This window comes from Streptopelia decaocto (assembly GCF_964273445.1).
Source record: "Streptopelia decaocto genome assembly, chromosome: 4".
NCBI classification, from domain to species: domain Eukaryota; kingdom Metazoa; phylum Chordata; class Aves; order Columbiformes; family Columbidae; genus Streptopelia; species Streptopelia decaocto.
In genome coordinates, this window is record NC_138658.1 from 38,275,449 (window position 1) to 38,298,373 (window position 22,925).

A 22,925-nucleotide genomic window follows, 5' to 3' on the forward strand; every position below is an offset into this window, starting at 1 on the left:
GTTTGAAATCACTACGATTTTAAAGAAACAAAACGTTGCTACTCACCGCATGTTTAAGTGTGCACATTTCATAGAGAACACAACCAAGAGCCCAGATGTCACTAAAGCAAAGAGAACATGCTTAAGAATTGGTTCTAGGTGTAACATGGCCATGTAACTTATATCTGTGAAGTCCATCTTTGAAAAGGAAAAGGTTGTATTTTGAGTATGTACAAGCTCTCTTGTATCTTCCACCCTTTCAAACACAACAACCCAAACAAAAAAAGAATTCAACAAGCAAAAATCAGGCCAACCTGAAAACCAGCTGGGGTTATTTTGGCTCCAGATTTTATTTAGACCTTTTCATCTATACCACCCCAATCAGGGAAATTAGACAAAATATGGACAAAGGCTTTCCTTCTTTAAACGTATACATTTACCTGAGGTCTTTGAATCAAACAAACAAAAACCCAAACAAAACCCACCACCCAGTTCAGCAAATAAAATTCTTACAGCCAGTTTACTCTGTTTACCCTTGACTTACCTCACCCTTACTCATGACAGGACTGCAGAATTGGGTTAGAATACCATCTGATAATAAATCCCATATAGGAGAAATTAAAGGACAAGGAACTGTAATAATTTTTATCTTTGAAGAAACCAATTGGAATTAGTACAAAGACACCCACAACGATGGATGGAGCAGCTTAGTGAGGCATAAGACTAAGTTGAGAGTGACCATGTTAATGACATGATGGATGCTGTCACCAGATACAGCCTACTGCCAGGACAGCAAATATATAAGCAAAGTATCTGTATGACTTTGTTATCTGAAGCAAGCTGAGCCACTTATCTATGCATCTGCTTAGAGAACCCAATTACTGTGTTTGTGATTTCATTCTCATCATGCTTTCACATTCATAGTGGATAAATTCAGGCAGTAGAACTAGTGTGGAGATAAGCAAAAGCTGAGCCTTCATGAAGAACAGAGCCAGATCAAGAACTCAGAGCATTAAGCTACATCATCTCTGCATCACATTGCTTTGTACTGCACAGACCTGCTAACGTCCCACTTGTACAGACTCGATACTTTCTTGGGTAAGAGATAGAACTAATGGCTCTTCACCATCATCTGAATAGAACAGCTTCAGATTTCTAAAGAGCTCACTCTATTTTCCTTACCAAAAATGTTTAATAAAATGTTTATTAGTACCTTTTATTGTTGTAAGGTTTGTTTTGACATATTTCAGGTGATAAATAGTACGGTGTTCCTATGCAAGTGCGAGCCAACTCAGCAGTACTAAGAAAAAAATAAGAAGGAGTGTTAACTAGTCAACTCACATGAAGCGCACACATGATGTTTTCCTAGATCAAAGCAATTTACATTAAGTCAGAGAAAACAGCATCAAAAAGGAATTACCTGTTAAGAACTCTGGCGATCCCAAAATCTCCCAGCTGTATTGTTCCATCTTTGGTTAAAAATATATTCTTGATATAGAAATTTTAAGAAGTCTGTTAATTAAAACATTCATACAATTGCAAACTTCTTGTTCTCAACATGTTTTGGGAAGAATAAAGTTTTCTACTATTCAATCACTATGAAGTCACTAGCAGTAGCATTATTGACTGCTCCGATACACCAGACTTATTCTAGTCCTGCTTAATCAAAATTAAACACTATTACACATTCTAGAATATAACCTTTTCTGTCCCCACTGATAAATATGAATAATAATCAAGTAGCTTCATCAAAGAGCCTCATCTGTTTGTACAAATATCATATAAATCTCTTCCAGACAATTCTGAGGAAGTGTTTCCAGTATTCAAAGTGTTTAGGTAAAAAGACTATTTTCTATAATTTTCCAACTTACACTAGCAAGATATGAATGTAATCACTTTGGAAGTAAATTCGGTTAAAAAATAGTTACCTACATACCTGTGACTTTATATCCCGATGCAAGATTTTTCTATCATGTATGTGTTTTAGCGCTAAACAGATTTGTACAAACCAATCCAGAATCTATGTGTGAAAGAAAATGCAGCATTAGTACTGTTATTTATCTGAAAGCTGCCCCAGTTACATAACTGAAGATATTATCAGATCAGCTTTAGAATTCTAACTCAAGATTTTACCCTCTTCCCACAAACCTGTCATTCATACCACAGAATAATTAAAACCTAACAGTACTGTCAGTATAGTGCAAACTTTTAAATGAAAGATGCGTATTACCCAAATTGCATATTAAGCCAGAGACCACTACATATTATAAAGCTAAAAAAAGTACACAATATGAATTTGATTGACTAAAATGTTTAAGACACAGAATTTGCATCTTAAAGATTGTACTTTTGCTGTAATGAATACAAGTCTTCTTGCAGTCAATCAACCAAGAGTCCTATAAAACCATACCGATGTTTACAGGAACACTTATTTTATCATACAGTAATTTTATCTATTTTACCGTAAATAGAAAAATAGTACAAAGCACATTTCAACTAGAAAAGCAATGAACTATACATACCTAGAAGATTAAAAACAAGTCAGCAAAACCCATGTTTTTGTAAATTCATAAAAACCATAATATAAAAACCTGCAAGAACTTGTCCATGTGAACACTGGTTTCACATTTGCAACTTAGTACATACAGGTCAAAATCACAGTATAATCCAAGGTGTAATTTTCACTTTTCTACATTAAGTTCTTTTTGTAAAAGTGAGCCCAAATTAGAAAAAAAGTTTTACAAATCATATTCAAAATGTTTCATGATTACCCTATTCTAAACACCATCAATAGACGTAATATAATAGCAGGCCTTTCCAGCCAGCGGTAAACTGAGATACTACTGGAAGCAAACACAAAAGCATAGAAACAGTTTTATAAACAAGGAAACATATGTTAGTTGTAAACAAAAAACTGAATCCTACATAATCTATTTTCACATAACTGAATCAGATCTACATAAAATCCTCTCTTTTATTCCAAACTCTCACACAGTACGAATGACTTTATAAGGAGTATCATGGAAAAAGAAAATCTGCTGGCATACACGAATACAAAATTAATTTTTTTGTAATGGAAAAATGAACTTTTGAATGATATCAACTTCATATTGCCATATTTCATATTATTGTACTTATAAAGTATGTTATTCTATATTTCTCGTAAATGCAAATCAGTGTTACAAAACAAAATTCCCGTGCCATTATATATTTACAAAAATAATTCCAAAGGTTTAAAAATATTCATGTTGTCTTTCAGTATTTTTCATTTCTCAGACTTGCTTTACTTACTTCCTAAGAGATGGAACTTTTTTTTAAATCATCTTACACTTATAGACAAAACCCCAATTAACATAGCCAAAAATTTCAGCTACATTTTTTTTAAGACACTACTGTAACTGATGGCAATGAGAATCACAGTTTGAGAACCTCCTTTAGATTAGTCAACTATATCTACCACACTGAACCAAAATACTTTAAAACTCATGAAAAAGTATCATGCAAGAAAACACTATAGCAGCAGTTTCCTGTTACCTGATCTTCAGAGAACAAGATTCCTTTCTGGGCATTGATTTTTTTAAATAGGTCTCCTCCTTCACAGTAATCCATCACTATGTAAAGACAGCCATTTTCTGTAAAATAAAACACAACGTATTTCAAAAAGAAAAAGACAGACCCATCTTTAATGCAGCTTTCCAAATATCTTCACTGCAGTCACAGAAAAAGCAACAAAAATGTTAACCTTTTCACATGCAGCTTCAGGTATCACTTCAGTCCTTTTTTTTTTTAAACTTCAAGCAAAATTACTTTTACTATTATGAGTTTCACAACATAAGTTTCCCATTTCTGGTAAGATAAGACTATTTTGATATGGAGAAAAAAAAGTCACACCTGCTGAACCAATGGCGCAAAACGAGGTTCAAAACCACTGAAATTAAAGGTGTCACTTTATGAATGAAATATAAAACCACTCTTCAATCTGGTTTCAAACATCTTATAGATCCCCTACTCTAAAAACAGAGTTCTAATTCAGGTAGTTGCCTCTATTTGCCTAATTCTTTCTTGGAGTTTTATCTGGCCAAGGTATTACCCACACTAAGTGAAAGACTGTGACAACCATCAGCTCTCACACCAGACAGACTGTTCATTTCAGAGACTGAATAAAACTTCCAGCAGATGATGACAGGTGGAAACAATTATTTTTCTTATTTTTTGAATTAAATTTCGGGAGACTTCCAAAAGTCCTATGCAAGGTTCCATTAGGATGTAAGAACATTTATAATACATTTCATACAAAGTTACAGTTTTGCTCCCCAATGCAATCTTATCCTGTTACTGATGAAAAAAAGACTGGGCAGAAGCAGGTTACTAAAAACTACAAAGAACTACACTAGCCACATATTAGGCATAATTTTGATAAGAGCTGAATAAATGCATTATATCAGTCACGTCACTCAAAAGAAAAACTCTTATTTTTGAAAGAGATTGTCATAGCACTTAAAAAATCTAAACAGAGTCAAAATTAATTAAATCATCTAAGTTGCTTAAATTTTACTCCTTCAGAATGCTTCTGGAATTTGCCCTTCAAAACATCAAATTCAAGACTTTTCTTTCGTGCTTACAGCTGTTTGTATCTTGATTAAGTTTTATAATGGTGTAATTTTAAAAGATGATCCTAGGATTCTGAGTTTCTAATAGACCTGTTGCTGAAATAGTTCTCTTTTAAAAAACAAATCAGTACAACTCAAAATCAATGTGCTTTAGCAATAAAGAAGCAACATGAAGTCTCTTGAATTACAGATTACAGGATCTACCCTGGAAAGAAGAAAAAGGAAAAAAGCAGTCTTAAAGAACAGGCTTCTGTTACAAAGAAAAAAGTGTAGATTTATAAATTAGAAGACTATGGCTGTGCAATGACTCCAGCGCAAAATTCTAATTTAATGAATAGACAAAAATAAAAGCCCCAAGAAGACATAAGAAAGTCAGCAGAAAAGAAGGAAAATAGAAAAGAGCAGTATTCCTAAAGAGTACCTCAAATAAAATTTACATTTTAATAGTATTTTAACCTATAAAATAGGCTCTTTGAATCTTTTATCTGTTCTGCTCATTTCCAAAAACATTCACTGTGAAAACTAATGTGGGATTATATTTCTCTTTCCTTCACAGCTTGATGAAGCAAATGGTCCCATCTATTTTTCCACCTCTGAAAGCAGTTATATGATTATAGTTACCGAAGACTGTATTCTAAGACAACAGGCTTTGACATCCAAATTGCTCTTGGTAGGTTATCAATACCCAAATTTAGACCACTCTCAGATTTAACATGCACAAGCATTCAAGTCATTAGGGTATACACAAGTATTCAAGGAGACTTACACTCTGGAGAAATAAGGGGAACATAACCCTTTCATTTAAGCATCAACCGAAACTGACACACATAAGGAAGAGACATGAATATTTCTATTTAATTGTTGCACATTAACTATTATTTTTAAACATGCAGGGAATTGTGGAAAAATACAACCAGAAAGAACTGAAAAGAGTAACAGAAGCGTGAAAAAAACTGATTAAAGAGAGAAAACACACTGACTTTTAAACTATGTGCAGCAAGTAATGCGTGGACAGTCACTATTATTACTTCAGGTTCTACTGTATTAATTAATCTTACCTTCAAATGACTCCCTATACAGGACAATATTTGGATGTTTCATGTTAGCCAATACAGCAACTTCTCTCCTTGATTCTTCTCTCTCTTTATTTGACATCTTCAGAAGGAAAATAATGATTTTTGAGAAAAGGAATGCGAAAAGCATGAATCAGTAATTAGTAATAAACACTCACCTTAGATATGTTGATTTCTTTAATAACATACTGTTGGCCATTTTCTTTAGCTTTAACAAGAATTGCTTTCCCAAAGGATCCTTCTCCAATCTTTCGCACTTTAATATATTTATCCATAGTTATCTTCTTAAGGCATCCTTACTCGAGTACTATGGAAAAAAACAAAACACACACACAAAAAGAACAAACACAAAACAGATCTCGTTTGCTGTACTTAGTAATCTGACTTGCCAAGTCATCTTACTTTTTTTTTTTTTTACTCAAAATGTCAACCCATTTGTCTCCTCAGTTGTATCACCTGCTTTGTAGCTTTTCTGTAAATCACCTACTCTTAGTCTCAATTCTATATGGGTACAGTTTGCTCACTTGGTGTAAAAATAAAAAGGCTGCATTGAAAAATACAGTTTAATCTTTCTCCTTTACAGACAGTATTTTAAAAATTGTGTGTTTTATCATTAAATAAAGGAAGTAGTCAGTGCCATAACTTCTGATTCAGCTAGCACACAATCATCATATAGAGCTATAGCACCTGCTTAACAATCCTCCATTCAACTGTAGCTGGAAGAACTATGATAGTGGTGAGGCAGAAAGTCCTCCATGTTGTTTCTTAAGAAGCACTAAATCCAATATTTTGGAAGTTAGTCACTATAATGAAGCAAAAAATGGACTAAACTCAAGAGAGCCACATCAAGTTTAGAATTATTATAAAATATAGAAAGATGTGACCTTAACTCCGACTGAAAACTTCGATAAATTATTCTTCCATGTTGCACAGAAAATAAATTCATTACAAAATGGTGCAAATCAGTATTTTTAAAGTACTATCTGACCACTTAGACTACTTTTTGAGATTAAACAGATTACTCAACTGAATGTTGATGGTGTTTACAGTCCTATATTAAAAACTACATTGGTAAAAATAAGACACTACTGAGTTGCATGTGCAAAGTATGGCAATATAGAGATGTGTCAAAACAAAGACCATAGTGATAAACATCAAAATAAACTCATGGTGGACTAAAACGTATTTCCTGCTGCAGATGGAACCTACATACCCTGAGTAAGTTTCCGTAGGCTTGCAAAGGCAAAAGGTTCCTATGCTTCTCTGCATCCAAACCTCACTTGAGAGCACTAACAGTATTGTGCCCTATTAGATCCATACTTCACACACATCTCAGGTGAGGCTCTTCTTCCTTATCGGGGATTTTTTTTGGTCATGAAATTACCATGCACCACAGATGCTGCTAAATAGTGTCAGGATGATGAAGGACCCATACCACAGAAGCAGACTAAAATGAGTAAGCTGGATTAATATAGCAAGAAAAAACACAAGAGAACTGCAGTAATCTTTTCTGCAAAATAGAAGATGGGGAAACAAGCAGGACTAAGGATAACTACCAGGAAAGAAAAGAGTAACAATAACAGGCCTGCAACATCTTGGGTGTTTCTTTGCCTTGGAGTACAGAAAGATAGTTTAGAGCAAAGTTGCACTTCTAAAACAAAACAAAACACTCAGTATTAACATTAACATTCTCTTTTGGGCCATAGTAAAATATAGCACGTGAAACATAATTCTAACTTCACGTGGCTTTACCAAGTTCTCTTCCTACCCCTGCTTTGTTTGTGAAACAAGCTATGCTGTACTACTGCTAAACCAGATGCATTAGGCGCAGCTTAGGGCTCTTACACTGTTCTGTGCAAATATAAGCGATCAAGAAGCAGCCTGTGGGTGAGAAGGTACAGTTCAAAGAGGGTATATAATTTCGTACGAGTCAGATGGCTTATTTTTACCCGTGGCATAGGAAATACAAGTCTTGAGAAAGGACTGTCAGCGCTGACTGGGCGTTGGCTTTTCAAGCCCTGGGAAAGAAGTCATTTTATCCATCACACACGCGCACAGAAAAGCGGCTTGTGCGCCAGGGCACAAGTCACATCCCGAGACAGACAGACTGACCAACCGCTGGGTGCGGAAGCGAGGCGACAAACCCGAACCGCACAGACAGGCCACAACCAGGTGGACGAAAAGCGGCACCGCGCCGTGCCCGGCGGCCCCAGCCCGGCGGCAGCGGAGGCCCCCAGGCCAGCGGGCCGCGCTCCTCTGCCGGGCCCCACCAGGCCACCGCCTCCGCAAAGCTGGGACAAGGCCGGCGGCAGGTGAGAGTCGCGGCCAGAGACCCCCGTCCCAGACCGAATGAAACAGGAAACCAGCCACCGGCCTAGCCCCACCAACAGCTACTGCTGCCGCCCGCCCCATCCACACCCCAGCATACCTCCCCGCAGCGCCCGCCGCTGCCACAGCTGCTCTACCCAGCCTCACGCCGGCCACGGGCACGCCCCCTCAGCGTCTATTGGCTGAGCCCCCAGCGTCTCAGCTCCTATTCGGTAACGTGTGCCAAGGCGGGGCAGAAGGTTCGCTTGACCGCTCTTCCCGCGTTAGCGGCACTTCACCGTGGTAACGCACGGGCGGCAGTCACGTGACGGGCAGGGAGCACTTTAATACAAATGAACCTGCGGGTATTTAACAATTTTTCCTTGGGGAAAAAAAAACGACAAACAACCTGCCACAATATTTTCTGGAACCTCCGTTCTGTGAGTGCAAGTTCGCTCTTTGCTGGCCTCCGTACCTCGGCGGGCACTGCAATGCCTTGCGCCTGCCTCAGGCTGGGAGTGCACAGCAGTGACGCGCTCTGCCCGCCATCTGCACGTCACCTGCAGGTAACATTTGTAAGCTCTTTGGACCCGACAGAGCGCACGGCGCCCGTGAAACTCGGACGCGTCTTGCTTCAGGCAGAAACCAAACGGTGCTGCGATGTACGGAGCCACCTCCTTTACCTGGGAAGCAGCCTCCTCCCCGTTCTGAAGCATGGGGGTTTCCTGCTCCCCCGTTACCGCCCGCTCTGCGCAGCGGCGAGCTGCGACCCGGGCCCGTAACCCGCCCTCACAGAAAGGGCCGCTGCCCGCGTTACGATCCGCCTGCGGCGCGGCCGGGCGGACACTCGGGCACGGCGGAGCGGCGGCGGCAGCGCTCCCCGGCAAGGCCCCTCATCGGGCACGCGCCTAACGGCAGCTCTCCTCAGGGGCCGCCGGGAAGCCACGCCCCTCCGCGCTCTCGGGCAACAGGGAGGACCCGTATCGGCGACGGACCGCGGGAGCCGGAAGCAGCGGCGGTGACGCGGCCTCGGGCGGCCCAGCAGGTGCCGAGCGGCGGCGGTACCGCGCGTGCGCGGCAGGAAGCCCCGCCCCCAGGCCGAGGGGGCGGGATTGGCTGCCGGAGCGACCGTTGGGCCGGGGGCCGAGCCGGTGTCCGCGGCGTCTCCGCGACCCCGCCCCGCCGGCGCAGGAGGATGAGCCAGCGCCTCCCTGGGGAGCAGCAGGCGGCGCCACCCGGACAGGTATGGGCGGAACTGGGCCCGGCTTGCCTCCCCTCCTCTCGGCGGAGGGCCGCGGCACGGGATGGTCGCTCCGGCACTGCGACGTGACAGGAGGGGCCGCGGGCGGGCTGCTCGGTCCTGTCCGCTGCGTGGGAGCGAGCGAGGCCCAGGTGGCGGCTCCAGCCCAACGGCGGCGAGACGGGAGGAGGAGAGGAGAGGAGGGGGCAAGGCAGCCCCCGCCGCACGGCCCGCCCGCCCAGCGGCTGCTGCGCTCGCGTTAGCGGGACCGCTTCGTTCGCGGCCGGGAGGCGGGAAGGGGCAGAAATGGCGGTTTCTCATGGACCCCTCAACTTATCTGACCTCCTCCCCCGAAACGGGAAAGGCCGGGGTGAGGGGAAGTGTTCCGTGTGTTTACTCAGCGTGTAACCTCATCACCTGATTTCGCTGTTCCATGGCAGCTGTTCTGAGGGGCTCTGCTGCTTGGAAGATCCGGAGTCTCCTCATCGTGTAAACAGAGTTGGAAGTATTATTCTGCTTGAGTTGCTCACTTTATGTTGACTCACGGGTTTGGTTGGTAAAGCTGTTGTTGCACAAGAGAGGGAAATAATTGGTTACTCTGGGAGCCTCTTAATTAAATGAGGACGGTGCAGTCCAGTGAGGTTAAAACTGAAGATGACTCCATTCTTTCGTATTATCTTCCCTCCTTATCCAAAATTCTTCCCTTCCCAATCAAAAAATGTGGAGCTGATTGTAAAACAAGTACATATCGATTCACATCTAAAATGAGCAGGAGCAAGTGTGATAGTGGAAGATCATGTGCTAATAGTGAAATATGCTGTGTTGAATAGCAAATTTGCTGTGTCACACTTTAAAATACTCATCTAGGTAAAACAAGGACTTAAAAGCAAATTTAAAATGTTTCTGGTGCTAAATTGTGTTAGAGTAGCTACTTAAAAATATTTTTTGAAAGGTGTCCCAAAATGGCAATCGTTTGTGTTTTAGGACTTGAACCTTCTTTTTGAGGCTGTTTGACCTCTGAAATTTAAGGTGCAGAGTTTGTGAAAAAAATTAAGTTCACGATTATTTACGTGTCAGATATATTGGTACCTCTTGCTTTTTGACACCTCTCTTCTTGGTGAACCTGTGAAGGGTTTTATGGCCTGTATCCCTTGGCAACATGGATGCGTCTTTGCAAAAACAGCTATTTGAATGAAGGATCTGTGTGCATGTGTCTTTTTTGACAAGCAGATGAAAACTTAGTGCTCAATACTCTGACTTGTCAAAACGGGAAGGAATTCCGCTGTGGGAAAACTGCAGCTAGCGTGAAGCTCACAGTTTGAAACAAAATGACTTTGCATCTGTCTTCAAAACTTGTGGAAATGGAAGGTTTCATAAAAAATGGTCTTGTTTCTTGTTTGCTTCTGTTTGTTATTGGTATATCAGTCCTGAAGAATCTTTGCCTGACAGTACTAGATGTCATGCACAATGTGTATTGCCATATTTCTAGAAATATATTTTTCTATGATTTCCAAGGCTGTCTTTGCCCAAATCTTTATGGCATCCTATCTTTAAGTGGTTTACGATACCACTGTTCTCCTTGTGCATACTTGCAAGTAAAAGTAATCCTGGGGTGTATGTCTTCTCTCTCTCGTGCTTCATATTGACTTGTAATAAAAACAAGGCTATCCAAATCCTCAACTGGAAAGACACTTGAAGCTGTTGGTCTTTGCTCTTCTACCTGGACTTGTGCAAAGCATTTGTCACTGACACACATGACATCCTTGTCTCTAAATTGGCGATACATATATTTGTCAGATGGACCACTCAGCGGGTAAGGACTTTGCTGGATAGTTGCACTCAAAGAGTTGTAGCCAACAGCTCAGTGTCCAAGTGGAGACAAGTGGTGTTCCTCAGAGGTTGGTATTGGGACTGGCTTTGTTTAATATGTTTGTCAATGACATGGACAGTGGGATCAAATGCACCCTCAGCACGTTTGCTGAAGACGCCAGGCTTTGTGGTGCGGCTCACAAACTGGAGGGAAGAGATGCCATCCAGAGGGATCTTGACAGGCTAGAGAGGTGGGCTTGTGCAAACCTCATGAAGTTCAAGAAGGCGGAGTGCAAGGTCCTGCACATGGGTTGGGACAACCCCAGCCACAAATATAGGCTGGATGGAGAATGGATTGAGAGCAGCTCTGGGGAGAAGGACTTTGGGTTGTTGGTTGATGGGAAGCTCAACGTGAGCTGGGAATGTGTGCTTTTAGCCCAGCCAACTGTATCCTGGGCTCCATCGAAGCATGGCCAGCAAGTTGTGGGAGGTGATTCTGCCTGTCTGCTCTACTCTTGTGAGACCCTGCCTGGAGTACCGCGTCCAGCTCTAGACCCCCCAGCATTAGAAGGACATGGACATCTTGGAGTGAGTCCAGAGGAGGGCCATGAAAATGATCAGAGGGATGGAGCACCTCTCTGATGAGGAAGGGCTGAGAGAGTTGGGGTTGTTCAGCCTGGAGAAGAGAAGGGTCTGGGAAGACATTATTGTGGCTTTTAAATACCTAAAGGGGGCCTACAAGAAAGCTGGAGAGGGACTTTTGACAAGGGCATGTAGTGATAGGACAAGGGGTAATGGCTTTAAACTGAAAGGGGGTAGATTTATATTATAATAGATATAAGGAAGAAATTCTTCACCGTGAGGGTGGTGAGGCACTGGAACAGTGTGTCTGGAGAAGCTGTGGATGCCCCAGCCCTGGAAGTGTTCAAGACCAGGTTGGACGGAGCTTTGAGCAACCTGGTCTAGTGGAAACTGACTCTGTCCACAACAAGGGAGTTGGAACTAGATGATCTTGAAGGTCCCTTCCAACCCAAACTGTTCTATGATTCTATGACTGCATTGCTCTGAGCCACTTTATTTTGTGAGTTTGCCTGTATTTTTCTCTTGTGACTATGTATTTCCTCTTGTGGTCGCTTCCACAGCTGATGTTTTGTCACAAACAGATATTTCAGTAACCTGCAAGCGAGAACCCACTGTGTGCTGGTTATTCTAGGAACAGCTTGGTCTAACTGTTTAATATATGTTCTCCGGTTCACTGCATATACTCTCCAGGTTTTTTTTCCCCCAATTTGCTTCGGGGACTGTGTGTATCTTACACGGGTATTTGAACAGCAGAATTGTATTATTTGAATGTAAACACTAAAGCTGGGACAACTGTTCCAAGTTTGCACCATTGCTGAAAGGCATTCTAGGAACGTTTAGAATTTTTTTCCCTCCCCTTAATGAAGTGACTTCATATGCATGTGGAATAGGTGTTACTGTGCAGACCAAGTTTTCAGGGTGAAGCCTTGTAATAATTTGGTAGTAGGGATATTTTTAACTTCATCATAAGGAAAAATGGAGTAGAAGCTCTACTTTTGAAGAGAGTTGTGCCACAAATTATAATGCCAGTTTGTGTTGATTGAGGGTTAATTTCCTAATTCTCAGCCTCTAGGTTGCATGTTCCTAAACTTCTTGCTTTGGCACCTCCTTGGCGCAGCAGTAACAGAGTAATCTCTGAAGGCGGTCGGTCAGCAGTGGCCGTTACCATGAGCATGAAACTGCTTGTATACCCTCCCTGCTAATTTTCCCCAAACTAAGGTTTCAACTTAATACCTGCATGCTCGGAGAGCAACTTCCCAATTCTCTGCTCCCTGGGTCAGTCTTTCCCTTGTGTCATAACCTGAAAGTGCAGGTTCTGTGTTGGCTGATATCCTAAAGCTGTGCAGGTGTCAGGCCATCTCTTTCTCTGTGCTCATGAATGAGGTATGCAGTTTTAGGCTCCGCTACACAGTATGTTGTGCTTGTTTATATGGCAGGCTTTGGAAACCGAAGGTGCTCAGAATATTAGAGAGTTGGCAATTATAAATTTTTATAGCTATTCAACTTGAAATTTTTTTTTTTTTTAATTTTGGAAGCCTTTATAAAATCACCTGAGAGAATTAGACAAAACAATGTTCATTGAAATTGATTCTGATAAGAGGGTTGTAAACCAACTGTAAAAATAATGTTTGTTGGGATGTGTGCTCTGCTTTAAAAAGATTAAGTGGAAAAATCTACATAAAACATTGAGATGTTGGTTAAACTTAGTGAGCTGATAATACCTGTCACTAGCAGAGAGCAGAGAATTGACAAAGTGATTCCTGGCCTTCATGCATAGTAGAAAGGATTCCAGACAAAGCTATTAAAATAGTTGTAAATCTTTTTACATCTGTAGTGTCCTTATTTGTTTGTATTATGTAGTTGAATATGTACTCCTGGAAATCAATTGAAAGAAAGGAATTTATAATTTCACAGTGGGCACCAGTGGTTATTTTTAATGACTTGCAGGAAGTCTAGTTTGTTATTTCCCCTTAAGCTTTCTAGACATTCAGTTTTTTTGTTTGTTAATCATTTTACTTAGGCTTTCTCATTAGAGGAGTAGACTCTGCTTACTTTGGGAGGGTAAGGAGGAACAGTAAATTAAAAAGTGAATTAAATTCCCTTCTAAAGCACAGACGCTTTGATGAAGATAACATTTGCTGTTGCTTTTTTTTCTTGGTTTTTGGTATATTTTAATAAATTTATCTAAAAAGTTCATGAAAGAGGAAGTACTTAGATGTCCATTTTGCATTTTTATACTGCAATACAGTATAATGGTGAAACATTTCCTGATTGAAATAGTTAACATTAAATTTTACTTAAGTAATATGTTTAAATTACAGATAGAGCTACTGAGGTGACTTAATATTTTGGTGTCCTTCCAGTTAAAGTTCAGGTACTCATTTTCCTGAAAGATAAGTTTGTGTTTGAATTCCTTGCACTCTTATCCCCAGATTAGTGTTCCCTGCCAGATTTGTTGGGTTTTGATGTTTTATCTGCAGTTCTTGATCTACTGCAGCTTTCCCCCCAGGTTTCTGTTATTAATGTCTTTTGTGTATGTGTTGGAAAAAAACCCATGCAGTTCTCCATATGCTTCCGAACACGCTCATTTTATGATTCTGAAAACTGAATCTACAGATTTCCAAAGGAGGTATCTCTAGGAAAGAAAACTGAAGATTTTTTTAAACTATTATTTTTCTTTTTGCTTCTTGTCTTGCAGAAAACTTTTATTCTTATGTGGAACACTACAAGAATGAGTAAATACAATTATTATCAGTCTTACAGATTACCAGTTTTCTTCTGGTTTGTGCTGAGACATGAATATTCTTTTAACTTGTGCAACGAAGCTTATAAGACTGCAGAAACCTAACTCACAAAATTCTGAATGCTTATTCCTCTAAGAAGTTTTTAAAAACCTTTTGGTTCTTTGTATAGGTAGAGGATGGGTTATTTTTAGTAAATTTGATCTATGAACCCAGTGAACTGATCTCATCTCTGTGGTTATGTAACATGTTTAAGATAACTGACCTTCTTGTGTTAGTTCTGTTAACTAGAAGCCTTTTAGTGAAGTATTACTGAATTTTTTTCTGTAATTTTCAAAACTAAAAATCTCCCATAAAGCCACTTTCTTTTTTTTCCTCATAAAATATCCGCCTCAATTAATGCTTTCAACTTGATACCACTATTTAACAATAATAATTTCCCTCCAGACTCTCCTGCCAGGAACTTGTCTACCATTTGTAGTCCCCGACAAAGTATACATAAATTTACAAGTTGTATTTGCCAAACAGCCAACTAAGTTTTACAGCTGGAGAGAAGAATATTCAAGTCAGGGGAACTTGCTATGCATTCAGAACAGCTAACACACTTGTTTTAGTGACTGTTTCACTTCTGGTGGTGTTTGTGCATCCAGGGCTTCACTGCCTTTTGGTTTGGTTTTGGGGTTTTGTTGTGTTAGTGTTTGTTGTTGTAGTTGTGTTTTTGTTTGGGGATTTTTTTTATTAAGGTATATGTTTTTATTCAAAAGCAGAGACAAGCCATTAACAATCTTATGCACTAACATCAGAGGTTCACAGGTCTTTCCTAAAAATTTTCTTTCATCCTTTGAGGAAGACCAGAATGGCAATCAGTAATAGTTGGATATGCTGTATTTACAAAAATGAGGTAGCTTCTCCCTAGAACATGCAAGAAGCTCAGCTATGAGCCAGATTCAGGTGTTTCTTGCAGATTGCTTCAGTCCTTCCTCACCTTGCTGCCTTATCCCTGCTGCTTAAGATTATCCAGAGCAAGAAAAAAAGCAAGCCTATTGTCAGGGCTCCCAGCCTTAAAGTCTGAATAGCTGCATCTGTCAGTTTATCTGTGCATTACACATACCAAGAAGAACCCCCAGCCTTTTGTACTTCTTGGTGACCAAAGACTTTTAATTTCTGACCTGAGTACAGTGAATGGGTTCCTTAGTAGCCGGTGGTAGGGAGAGTAAGTAAACAGGACCCACCAGGGGTCCCCAGAAGATTTCATAAGCAGTGGTTGTCTGCCTGTGCTAGGTTTTGGAGAGATCCATAGGATACTTTTGTTTCTTGATTCAGGGGCTTTAGTGTGTTTATAAATAAATTGGAGTTCAGTGCAAGTATCTTAAAAATCTGTGGTAGCTGCTGTTATTGAGAAGATGCTTAGAGTTAAAATGGGGATAGTGGTGTTTCTTCGGATTCCAGTTTGACTATCCTGAATTATAATTTTGTCTATCAAGAATGAATACTTTTCATGTGCTTCTCTTTTTGCTGGAGTCTGCCTTGGCTTGCAGAACCTCTTTTCTGTGATGCTCTCTTATTTCCTTTAATATAAAGTTTCTTTTTCATTCCTTGAGTACTTCTATTAATCATTCAGATATAAATGTATTGAACTGGAACAAAATTATCTGAAGGATATCCAGCTCAAGTGTGACCCTGAACTTATGAATCTGTGCGCATCGCTGAGGACTGTTCAGTGCATTTCTCTGAAAAGAGAAAGTAGTATGAATGACAAGACTTCTGGTAATTCCTGTGGTGTATTAAAGCTCTGTTCCATTGTTTGTGTAACCCTCAGATGACTGCAACACAAGTCTATATTAAAAAGGAACAAAATCCTTTAAAAACTACAAAGAGAAGGTTGCACGCTGTTCCCGTGTCTTTTCATCAAACAGAAAATGAGAATCGTGGCCAAAGACAGTCATAGTTCCTGCCCTTCAAAAGAGGAGTATGGGTTTTACCTTTCAGTTGTCTTAATGAATTTCCATGTCATTCTCATGTGAGTATGATCAGAGAAGAAACACCAAAGATTATTTTGCTAAAGAGATTCTCCATCTTCTCTGAACAAAATATTTACCCCTATAGGTACCAACCCATTAATTTAGAAACTAATACTAATATATTGCATGTATTTTAGGCTTGCTCTGAAGTGGCAGCCACAGACACAATTGTTTACCATGACTTAGCTAAGCATCAGTACTTGTCTGTGAAGCTTAAACTTTTGAGTTGTGTTTGGTTTTATATTTGGTTCGGGTTCATGCTAAGGGATTATGTTCTTAGCGCTTTTGTTTTTTTGTTTTTTTCTCTTTAAATAATTAACTAAAACCCTCTTAAGAGAGACCTTACCACTCACGTAGCTGCTTATAGCTGTGCCTGTGTGGGAGACTACTCTTCAGCTCAGATAGCAGGGTTTTTTCTAATGTATCAATACATGAGGTTAGTTTAGTGAGTTTAAATCCAAGTTTTTAGCTAATCCCACTAGTTTTGATTGAAAGCAATTTAAAAGTGTCTATATTGGTAACCTGGTGAATGTGAAAGAAGCAATTCCATCATATAGGCGAATATCTTTATGCCAGGTGGTACAGATCTTCAGCTGTCACAGCTATGAGTAGCCATGGCCTTAGTGGTTAAGACATTTTTACAGAGTGGAGATGAAGTACTTCTTAATACTTCATACAAACTGAAGTCAATACCCTTAATGTTTGGAATCATATGACTAGAAGCATGAGTTCAGTATTCATCCTGTAATTAGCCTGGCCGTTTTTAGTTTTTTGGTTTTGTGTGAGGTTTTTTTTAAGCTGAGAAGGTTAAAAGTCCTATAAAAATGAGTATTTTTTAATTGATTCTGCTTCTGTGAAGATCAGATATAGTGCTGATATTCTGTGTTGGTATGTATCATAAAAGTGAAAAAACTTTGCATGCTGTTATATTATATTCAGCTTTTATAACTAAGTAAGATTCAGTAAATTCTAGAAAGTAGATACGAATACTGGGTGGGGGGTGGTGGTGGTGTTACAGTTTTAATGCTAAAATTATCTTCCTGCTTTACAAGTATAATCTTTTCATGTAGTTTTGTCTGTGTGTTTCTGTTATTGCCCTTGCTTTTTTTCTTGTTTAAAGAATATTTGAGTTTGTGTATCTTTCCTCCACGAACATTGATGTTGTTTTGGAAGCAGCTGTGCATGAAACTAGACTAAAATTTACCTAGGTATATTTTGCAAGTTGACTTTGAATCTTTTGTTCCAAGAGAACATACTATGTAAACTCAGAGGTTGCTTTTTTGTTTTTAACGCAAATAGCTTCAGTTAACTGGCAGTGCTCCTTTGTGACTTTATTTTTCTAAATATGACCTAAAAATCGACCAAGATCCTTTTTCACTAAATGACTGCAATGAGAACAGTCTTGTCCCTGAAATGAGTTCAGATTAGTTTCAGATGGGTTTTTTTGAATGCTCTAGAGAATGATCTTCTGTGTATTTATTTTTGCAAGGTTAGAATATGCATTCCCTAAATTGTTAAGAGTTTGGGTTCTTGAGTATCCTTAAGAATTTTTATGGTCCAAGCTGACTTGAGAAAGTTCAGGAAAGCTGCTATTGCGCTCATCTTCCCCTCTGTATTTGAATTGAAGTGTAAGATTTTTTTTTTAGCATTTTTATGAAGAAAAAGCCTGCTAGTGATCAAAAAACCTGAAGTTCAGAAGATTAGTGAAGTTCTCATCTCACTTAACAATCTTCATGTGACAGGCAAAATAAATAAATGGAGGTTAGATATGCTGGGTCTGTAATGAAAGTGAGAATGTAATTCTGATGCTGGTGAGACTAAAGATGGAAGAGTGGCCACAACATGGTCTTTTAAAAAACTGTTATAAAAGTCTTATTTCTGAGCTCAGAATTTCTTTCTGAAGGGTAGGCTTATTTAAAAAATAAAAAAGGTGACACTGTGTAATTTTAAAGTAACATAATATGAAAGGTTTGGAAGTAAGCGTTTAAAGCTGTTCTTAACCTCTTGCATTTTTTGGGCAGTTGTTCTGACACATATCACCATATATGGGGTATATGATAATTTTAATTTAAGTGTGGGCGTGGGGAATGTTTCTGTCATATTACTTACCTGTTCTTAAGGTATATAGTAGTTGGATACTTTTTAAATAAGATGATGTATTTAGAATTCCTGTTTATAACAAAAAATGACTTTTGAAGGTTCTTACCAGTTAAAACCTTTAAAATCCTTTTTTTTTTTTAAATTTACAGCAAATGACTTTTCTATTCCTATCACTGCATTTCCTCTACTGTAGGACACGTTTAGAGATTGTATTCTTAATTTTCATTTCATCTGCTTTTGTTACGTGTCTGCATAGCATTTATCACTAGGTGCTGTGCTTTTGTAGGGTTTGCATGAACGTATGTGTGAGTTAGGGGACAGATGACTACCTTTTAGCTCTTGTTGTTAGTACTGAACAGAAAAATGGAATATTACACTGATTTTGGGGTTTATTGAGATTCTTAGTTTGGGAAAAAGCTTTTCTGTTAACAAGAATAATTGTTGTTTTGTTTGTTTGTGGGCTCTTTTGTTTGATTGTTGGGGGAGGGAGGTAGGGGGTAGTGTGTGGTGTTGGGGTTGTTTTCCCCCCACTTCTTCCCCCACTAAATCAGATTTGGAATCTGGAAGAGTACTTTTAAGTTTTCACTCCACCTTCCTCCCAGGGAAACAACAAACTTAAGATGCCTTTGTTTCCTGCCACCCCTTTGAGACAAAGAAAAGTGTTTTTATGGGACAGCAGAACACTTAGCAGAGATTTACAGATTACTCAAATCGCCTGACAACAAATGTCCTGTAAATCAGACTTCTAACTGTCCTACTCTGTCTTCTCCAGGAACACTTCTCTGAGTTGAAAGTGGTTCCCTCAGCTGACTCGCTTCTCTGCTTGACCTTTTCTTTGTAGAGCTTGGAAGATAAGCAGGACATCTGATGTTTGAGAGTAGAAAAGTGCCTGAGGTACTAGACTGTGCAGAAAACTGCAATAGCCTTACATCCTTTTTCTACTAATAATGTAACTGTTTCAGTGCTGTTCTCCTATACCAACATAGTTCCTGCCTGCACTGTATTTGATTAGATCTTTTACAATTCGATATACCTACTTTTTACTTTCTTCTCCTCTCCCTAGTTGTAACAGGTAAGACATCCTGCTTTAGCTGTCTGTTCTTTGGTTTTGTTAAGGCTTTTTGTTGGTGTTTTTGTTTTGTTGGGTTTTTTGGTAGTGGTTTAATTTTTTTAATGTCAGAGGCTTCTATGTTAACCTGCTTTGTAGAAGAATTTTGATGGGTCAAGTCATCCTGGAAATACCTTAGTAATGGAAGCGTGACAGGTTAGTTGCACCTTTATTGCTTTACAGTCTTTTCATAGAAGACTTGGGTGTGTGAGTTGAGTAAAATTCCTTACCTGTTCCAAAAGCTCCATGAATATTGCTTAGAATTTTGTTCCTACTTTATTTTATTCTTACCGTGCATTACTTCACTTTCGTTTTTCCAAAGATGATCTGAAGCATTTTTGAGTCTGCTTTCTGAGGTATCTGGACTGGCCTCTGGATAAAAACTGTAATGCTTTATAGAAATAAGTTAAATGAAATATCTGTAATGTTCTCAGTCCTTTGTAATAGCGCTGGGATTTTTACAGTAGTCTAGGTTGGAAAAAAAAGTTTATTACTTAAATATTTACTATAACTAGAGTTTTTTGAGACTCTGGCGTAAGATTGTTTGCTTTTTCAGATTGTTGGTTTTGGCTAGCATTCAGCCAGTACCTTTTTTCCCTGTTTGCAGTTTCTCTTGAGTAATACCCATCTTTCCCCACTTGCCTTTTAGTGCCCATTTGGATAGGGCAGGGAATCTGTGGAATTAATCTGACATTATAAAATGGCAAGTTGGCTGGTTTGTTCTCCCTTCACAACTCCATAAGCATTTGCGCCGGCTCTCTTGTATGACTGCACTCTTCCAGTATCCACAAAGGATAATCAGCACCAGCCTGGGTTAGGCATGGTACTAGTTCTTTTCTGTCTGTCGTAGAAAAAATGTTTTTCTGGCTATTCCTTGCTATCCCTAGCAACCTGTTTCTGAGGAGGAGTCTACTCACGGTGTCCAGATCACTCGGTTTCCTTCACTCAAGCGAGTCAGATCTCTTACTTGCTAACACTATTTTAAGGTTACATAAGCATACGTTCTTAAGTCGTCTTGAAAGTTTAACATAGCTCAAGATAGTGCATCCCTAACTTTGTATCCTACTTTGTTAAACAAAACCTTTTCTTAGAGGTACTCAAAGAGATTTGTTGTTATGTTGACCTAAGCTGTCTTCCCCCCCAAGAATTGCAGGTAGTGGTAGACAAATTAGTGACTGATGTGCTACCAAGAGGCAGAATTTTAGTCCCATATGAAGCTTATTGCACAGTTAGCATTCTCATGCTCTTATTCCCTGCATAAGGCAGTATCTGTAACACAGTGTCAGATACAAAGCAGTTAGGGTAGTTGACTCTCTTTGAATGCAGAGGCCTAATGTACAGTTCTTAAGAATCTTGATTAGGGTGCTTGTAATGAATGGTTTTGGTGTTACTACTTCTGCTTGGTTGTAGGAGAGGTCTGTCAAAAGTGGTACTTCTGCAGCAGGGGACATACAGTGTTTCAAAACAAGAAGGGTCAGCCTGTAGAATCCTGCCTGTGGTGTAACTGTGGGCATGTGTGTGCCAAAGGAGTTGGCATGAGGGATGGCATCTGTGTGGAGATGGTGTGGGGTTTCTTTGCAATATGCTTGGTCCGGCTCTGAAGAGCCTGTTGGGGTTGTTTGTCAGTTACTAGTTGATTAAACTTTCCCTTGCATTGTAGACCACCAGGCTGAAAGCTTTTTCTCAGTTATTGGAAGATTTAGTATCTATAATCCACTGTTCTGACATTTCTCTAAAGTGATTAAAAAGACATCTTATTCTGAATAGCAGGTGTGCAGTAAGATTAACTGAAGCTGTGGAATTTAATAAAAAGAAACATACTGTTTTTTGAAAGAGACATTTACAGTATTTCAGCTTCATGCTGTAATAAATATTTCTGCTGAGGCCATTGCAGGAAAATGTCTTTATTAGATGAAAAATCTGTATGTGGCTTTCAAACTTGGTACAATAATTCAAAGACTAAGCAGGTTTTAGCCATGCCCTCAGTATGCATCAAACATAACAAAAGAGAATGTTAATAACAGAATTTACTACTTGTCTCCTTAATTTGTGTCTGTTAACACTATAGAATCAGTTCCTTCTGAGCTCAAGTAATTGCCTTTGCTAGTTGTGTTTCTGCCTGTGGTTTACAAAGTGTGTATTCTCTTCGGGAGTCCTTGGAGCAGTGTGAATTTTGAGCTTGGAGGCCTGGGCTTTACATAGAATTAGTAGTACTTTTGGGGTCTAGATTTGCTACCTCTTTTTTTTTTCGATGTATTTACAAGCAACTTTTGGTGATTGCTAACTGAAAGGTGGTCGTTCTCTTGCTTCTTAATTGTTTTCTCCTTTGTAATAAAGATTACTACATAACTGAAAAAAATTAACTATTAAAAAGTCAGATATGCAACAGGAAGAGAACACAATAGACTAAAATTTACAATGTGCTGCAGGGAGGGGTTTCTGTCCTGTGCTTTTTGTCTTCTAGTGCTGCTTTTATGGACAAGGCAGGAGACTTTTTTCCTTACTTGCAAACCTTGTCTGAATGTAGGAAAAATCAGATGAATGTAAAAGTAACAAAGATTTCACTCAAACAGGAGGCCAATTGACAGATGAGAGTCTAGAATATAATTTTTGGTGCATGTGGCAGGTGGAGGAAGGTGATGAATGATGCAATGAGTGGAAACACTTCTGGGAAGTCCCAGTGTCTCATTTCAACTGTGCTGTGTGGCTTCCATTTATGATGGTACCCAGCTGGCACTGGCAGAGTGGTATTAACAGGACTTTCTATGAGCATAAGAATGAAATAGTCAGGCTGTTTGTGATCAGACTTTTTTTTGGTGCATTTTCTTTGTAGGTACCATTTTATTTGGAATGTCAAAAATTACTGTGTTTGAAAAACTTAGTAGCAGTTGAACAGTTTCAAGTATAGCTTCTGAATAAATAGTAAATTGTGATCTGATTTATTTGGGGAAAAAATGGAGATGCTTTTATTGTTTCCAGATATAAGCAACTGTATTTTCTAATATAGGACATGCTTCATAATATGGCACTATGAAATTTTTTTGGCTGTCCATTAGGAAGTTTTTTTCTGTGACTGTAAAATGGTAGAAGATCAAACAGAATTATCACATGAAGATGAATGGAAGAAATTTATTTGAAGAGAGAGTATGTTTCAAATTGTAAATATTCTAATTTTTTTTTTTCTTTAAGGAAATGAGAATGAGTAAAGCCAAAGGGATCTGTCTTGCCTGATAGCAGATCTCTAGGGAAGAGTGTAAGAACAGAATAAGCATATGCACATCTCCAGAATGCTTTCCTAGCCTCTAGCATTTGCACCAGAGGTGTCATCCTTAATAGCTTTTGATGTTCTTTTTTT

At 39.3% G+C, this 22,925-nt stretch overlaps 2 protein-coding genes across 4 annotated transcripts in view; one reads left to right on the forward strand and one right to left on the reverse strand.

The window, feature by feature from the left end:
* The window catches only part of NEK1 (NIMA related kinase 1), a 46,780-nt gene extending 37,894 nt beyond the window's left edge, over window positions 1-8,886 (reverse strand). The window contains exons 1-9 of the mRNA XM_082051861.1: window positions 8,653-8,886; window positions 7,508-7,680; window positions 5,821-5,969; window positions 5,648-5,744; window positions 3,514-3,611; window positions 1,916-1,999; window positions 1,400-1,467; window positions 1,193-1,279; window positions 47-101 (exon numbers count right to left, since the gene is read on the reverse strand). Coding sequence (XP_081907987.1) covers window positions 47-101; window positions 1,193-1,279; window positions 1,400-1,467; window positions 1,916-1,999; window positions 3,514-3,611; window positions 5,648-5,744; window positions 5,821-5,937 — 606 coding nt within the window. The 5' untranslated portion in view covers window positions 5,938-5,969; window positions 7,508-7,680; window positions 8,653-8,886. The remainder of the gene's footprint in view (window positions 1-46; window positions 102-1,192; window positions 1,280-1,399; window positions 1,468-1,915; window positions 2,000-3,513; window positions 3,612-5,647; window positions 5,745-5,820; window positions 5,970-7,507; window positions 7,681-8,652) is intronic.
* A 173-nt stretch (window positions 8,887-9,059) lies between these two features.
* Window positions 9,060-22,925, forward strand: part of CLCN3 (chloride voltage-gated channel 3) — a 73,092-nt gene continuing 59,226 nt past the window's right edge. For 2 of the 3 annotated variants that reach the window (XM_082051827.1, XM_082051830.1), the window contains exon 1: window positions 9,060-9,212. The gene's annotated coding sequence lies outside the window, so the exon portion shown is untranslated. Of the gene's footprint in view, window positions 9,213-16,257; window positions 16,362-22,925 lie in introns of all 3 variants that reach the window. The other variant, XM_082051828.1, reaches the window with a different exon arrangement.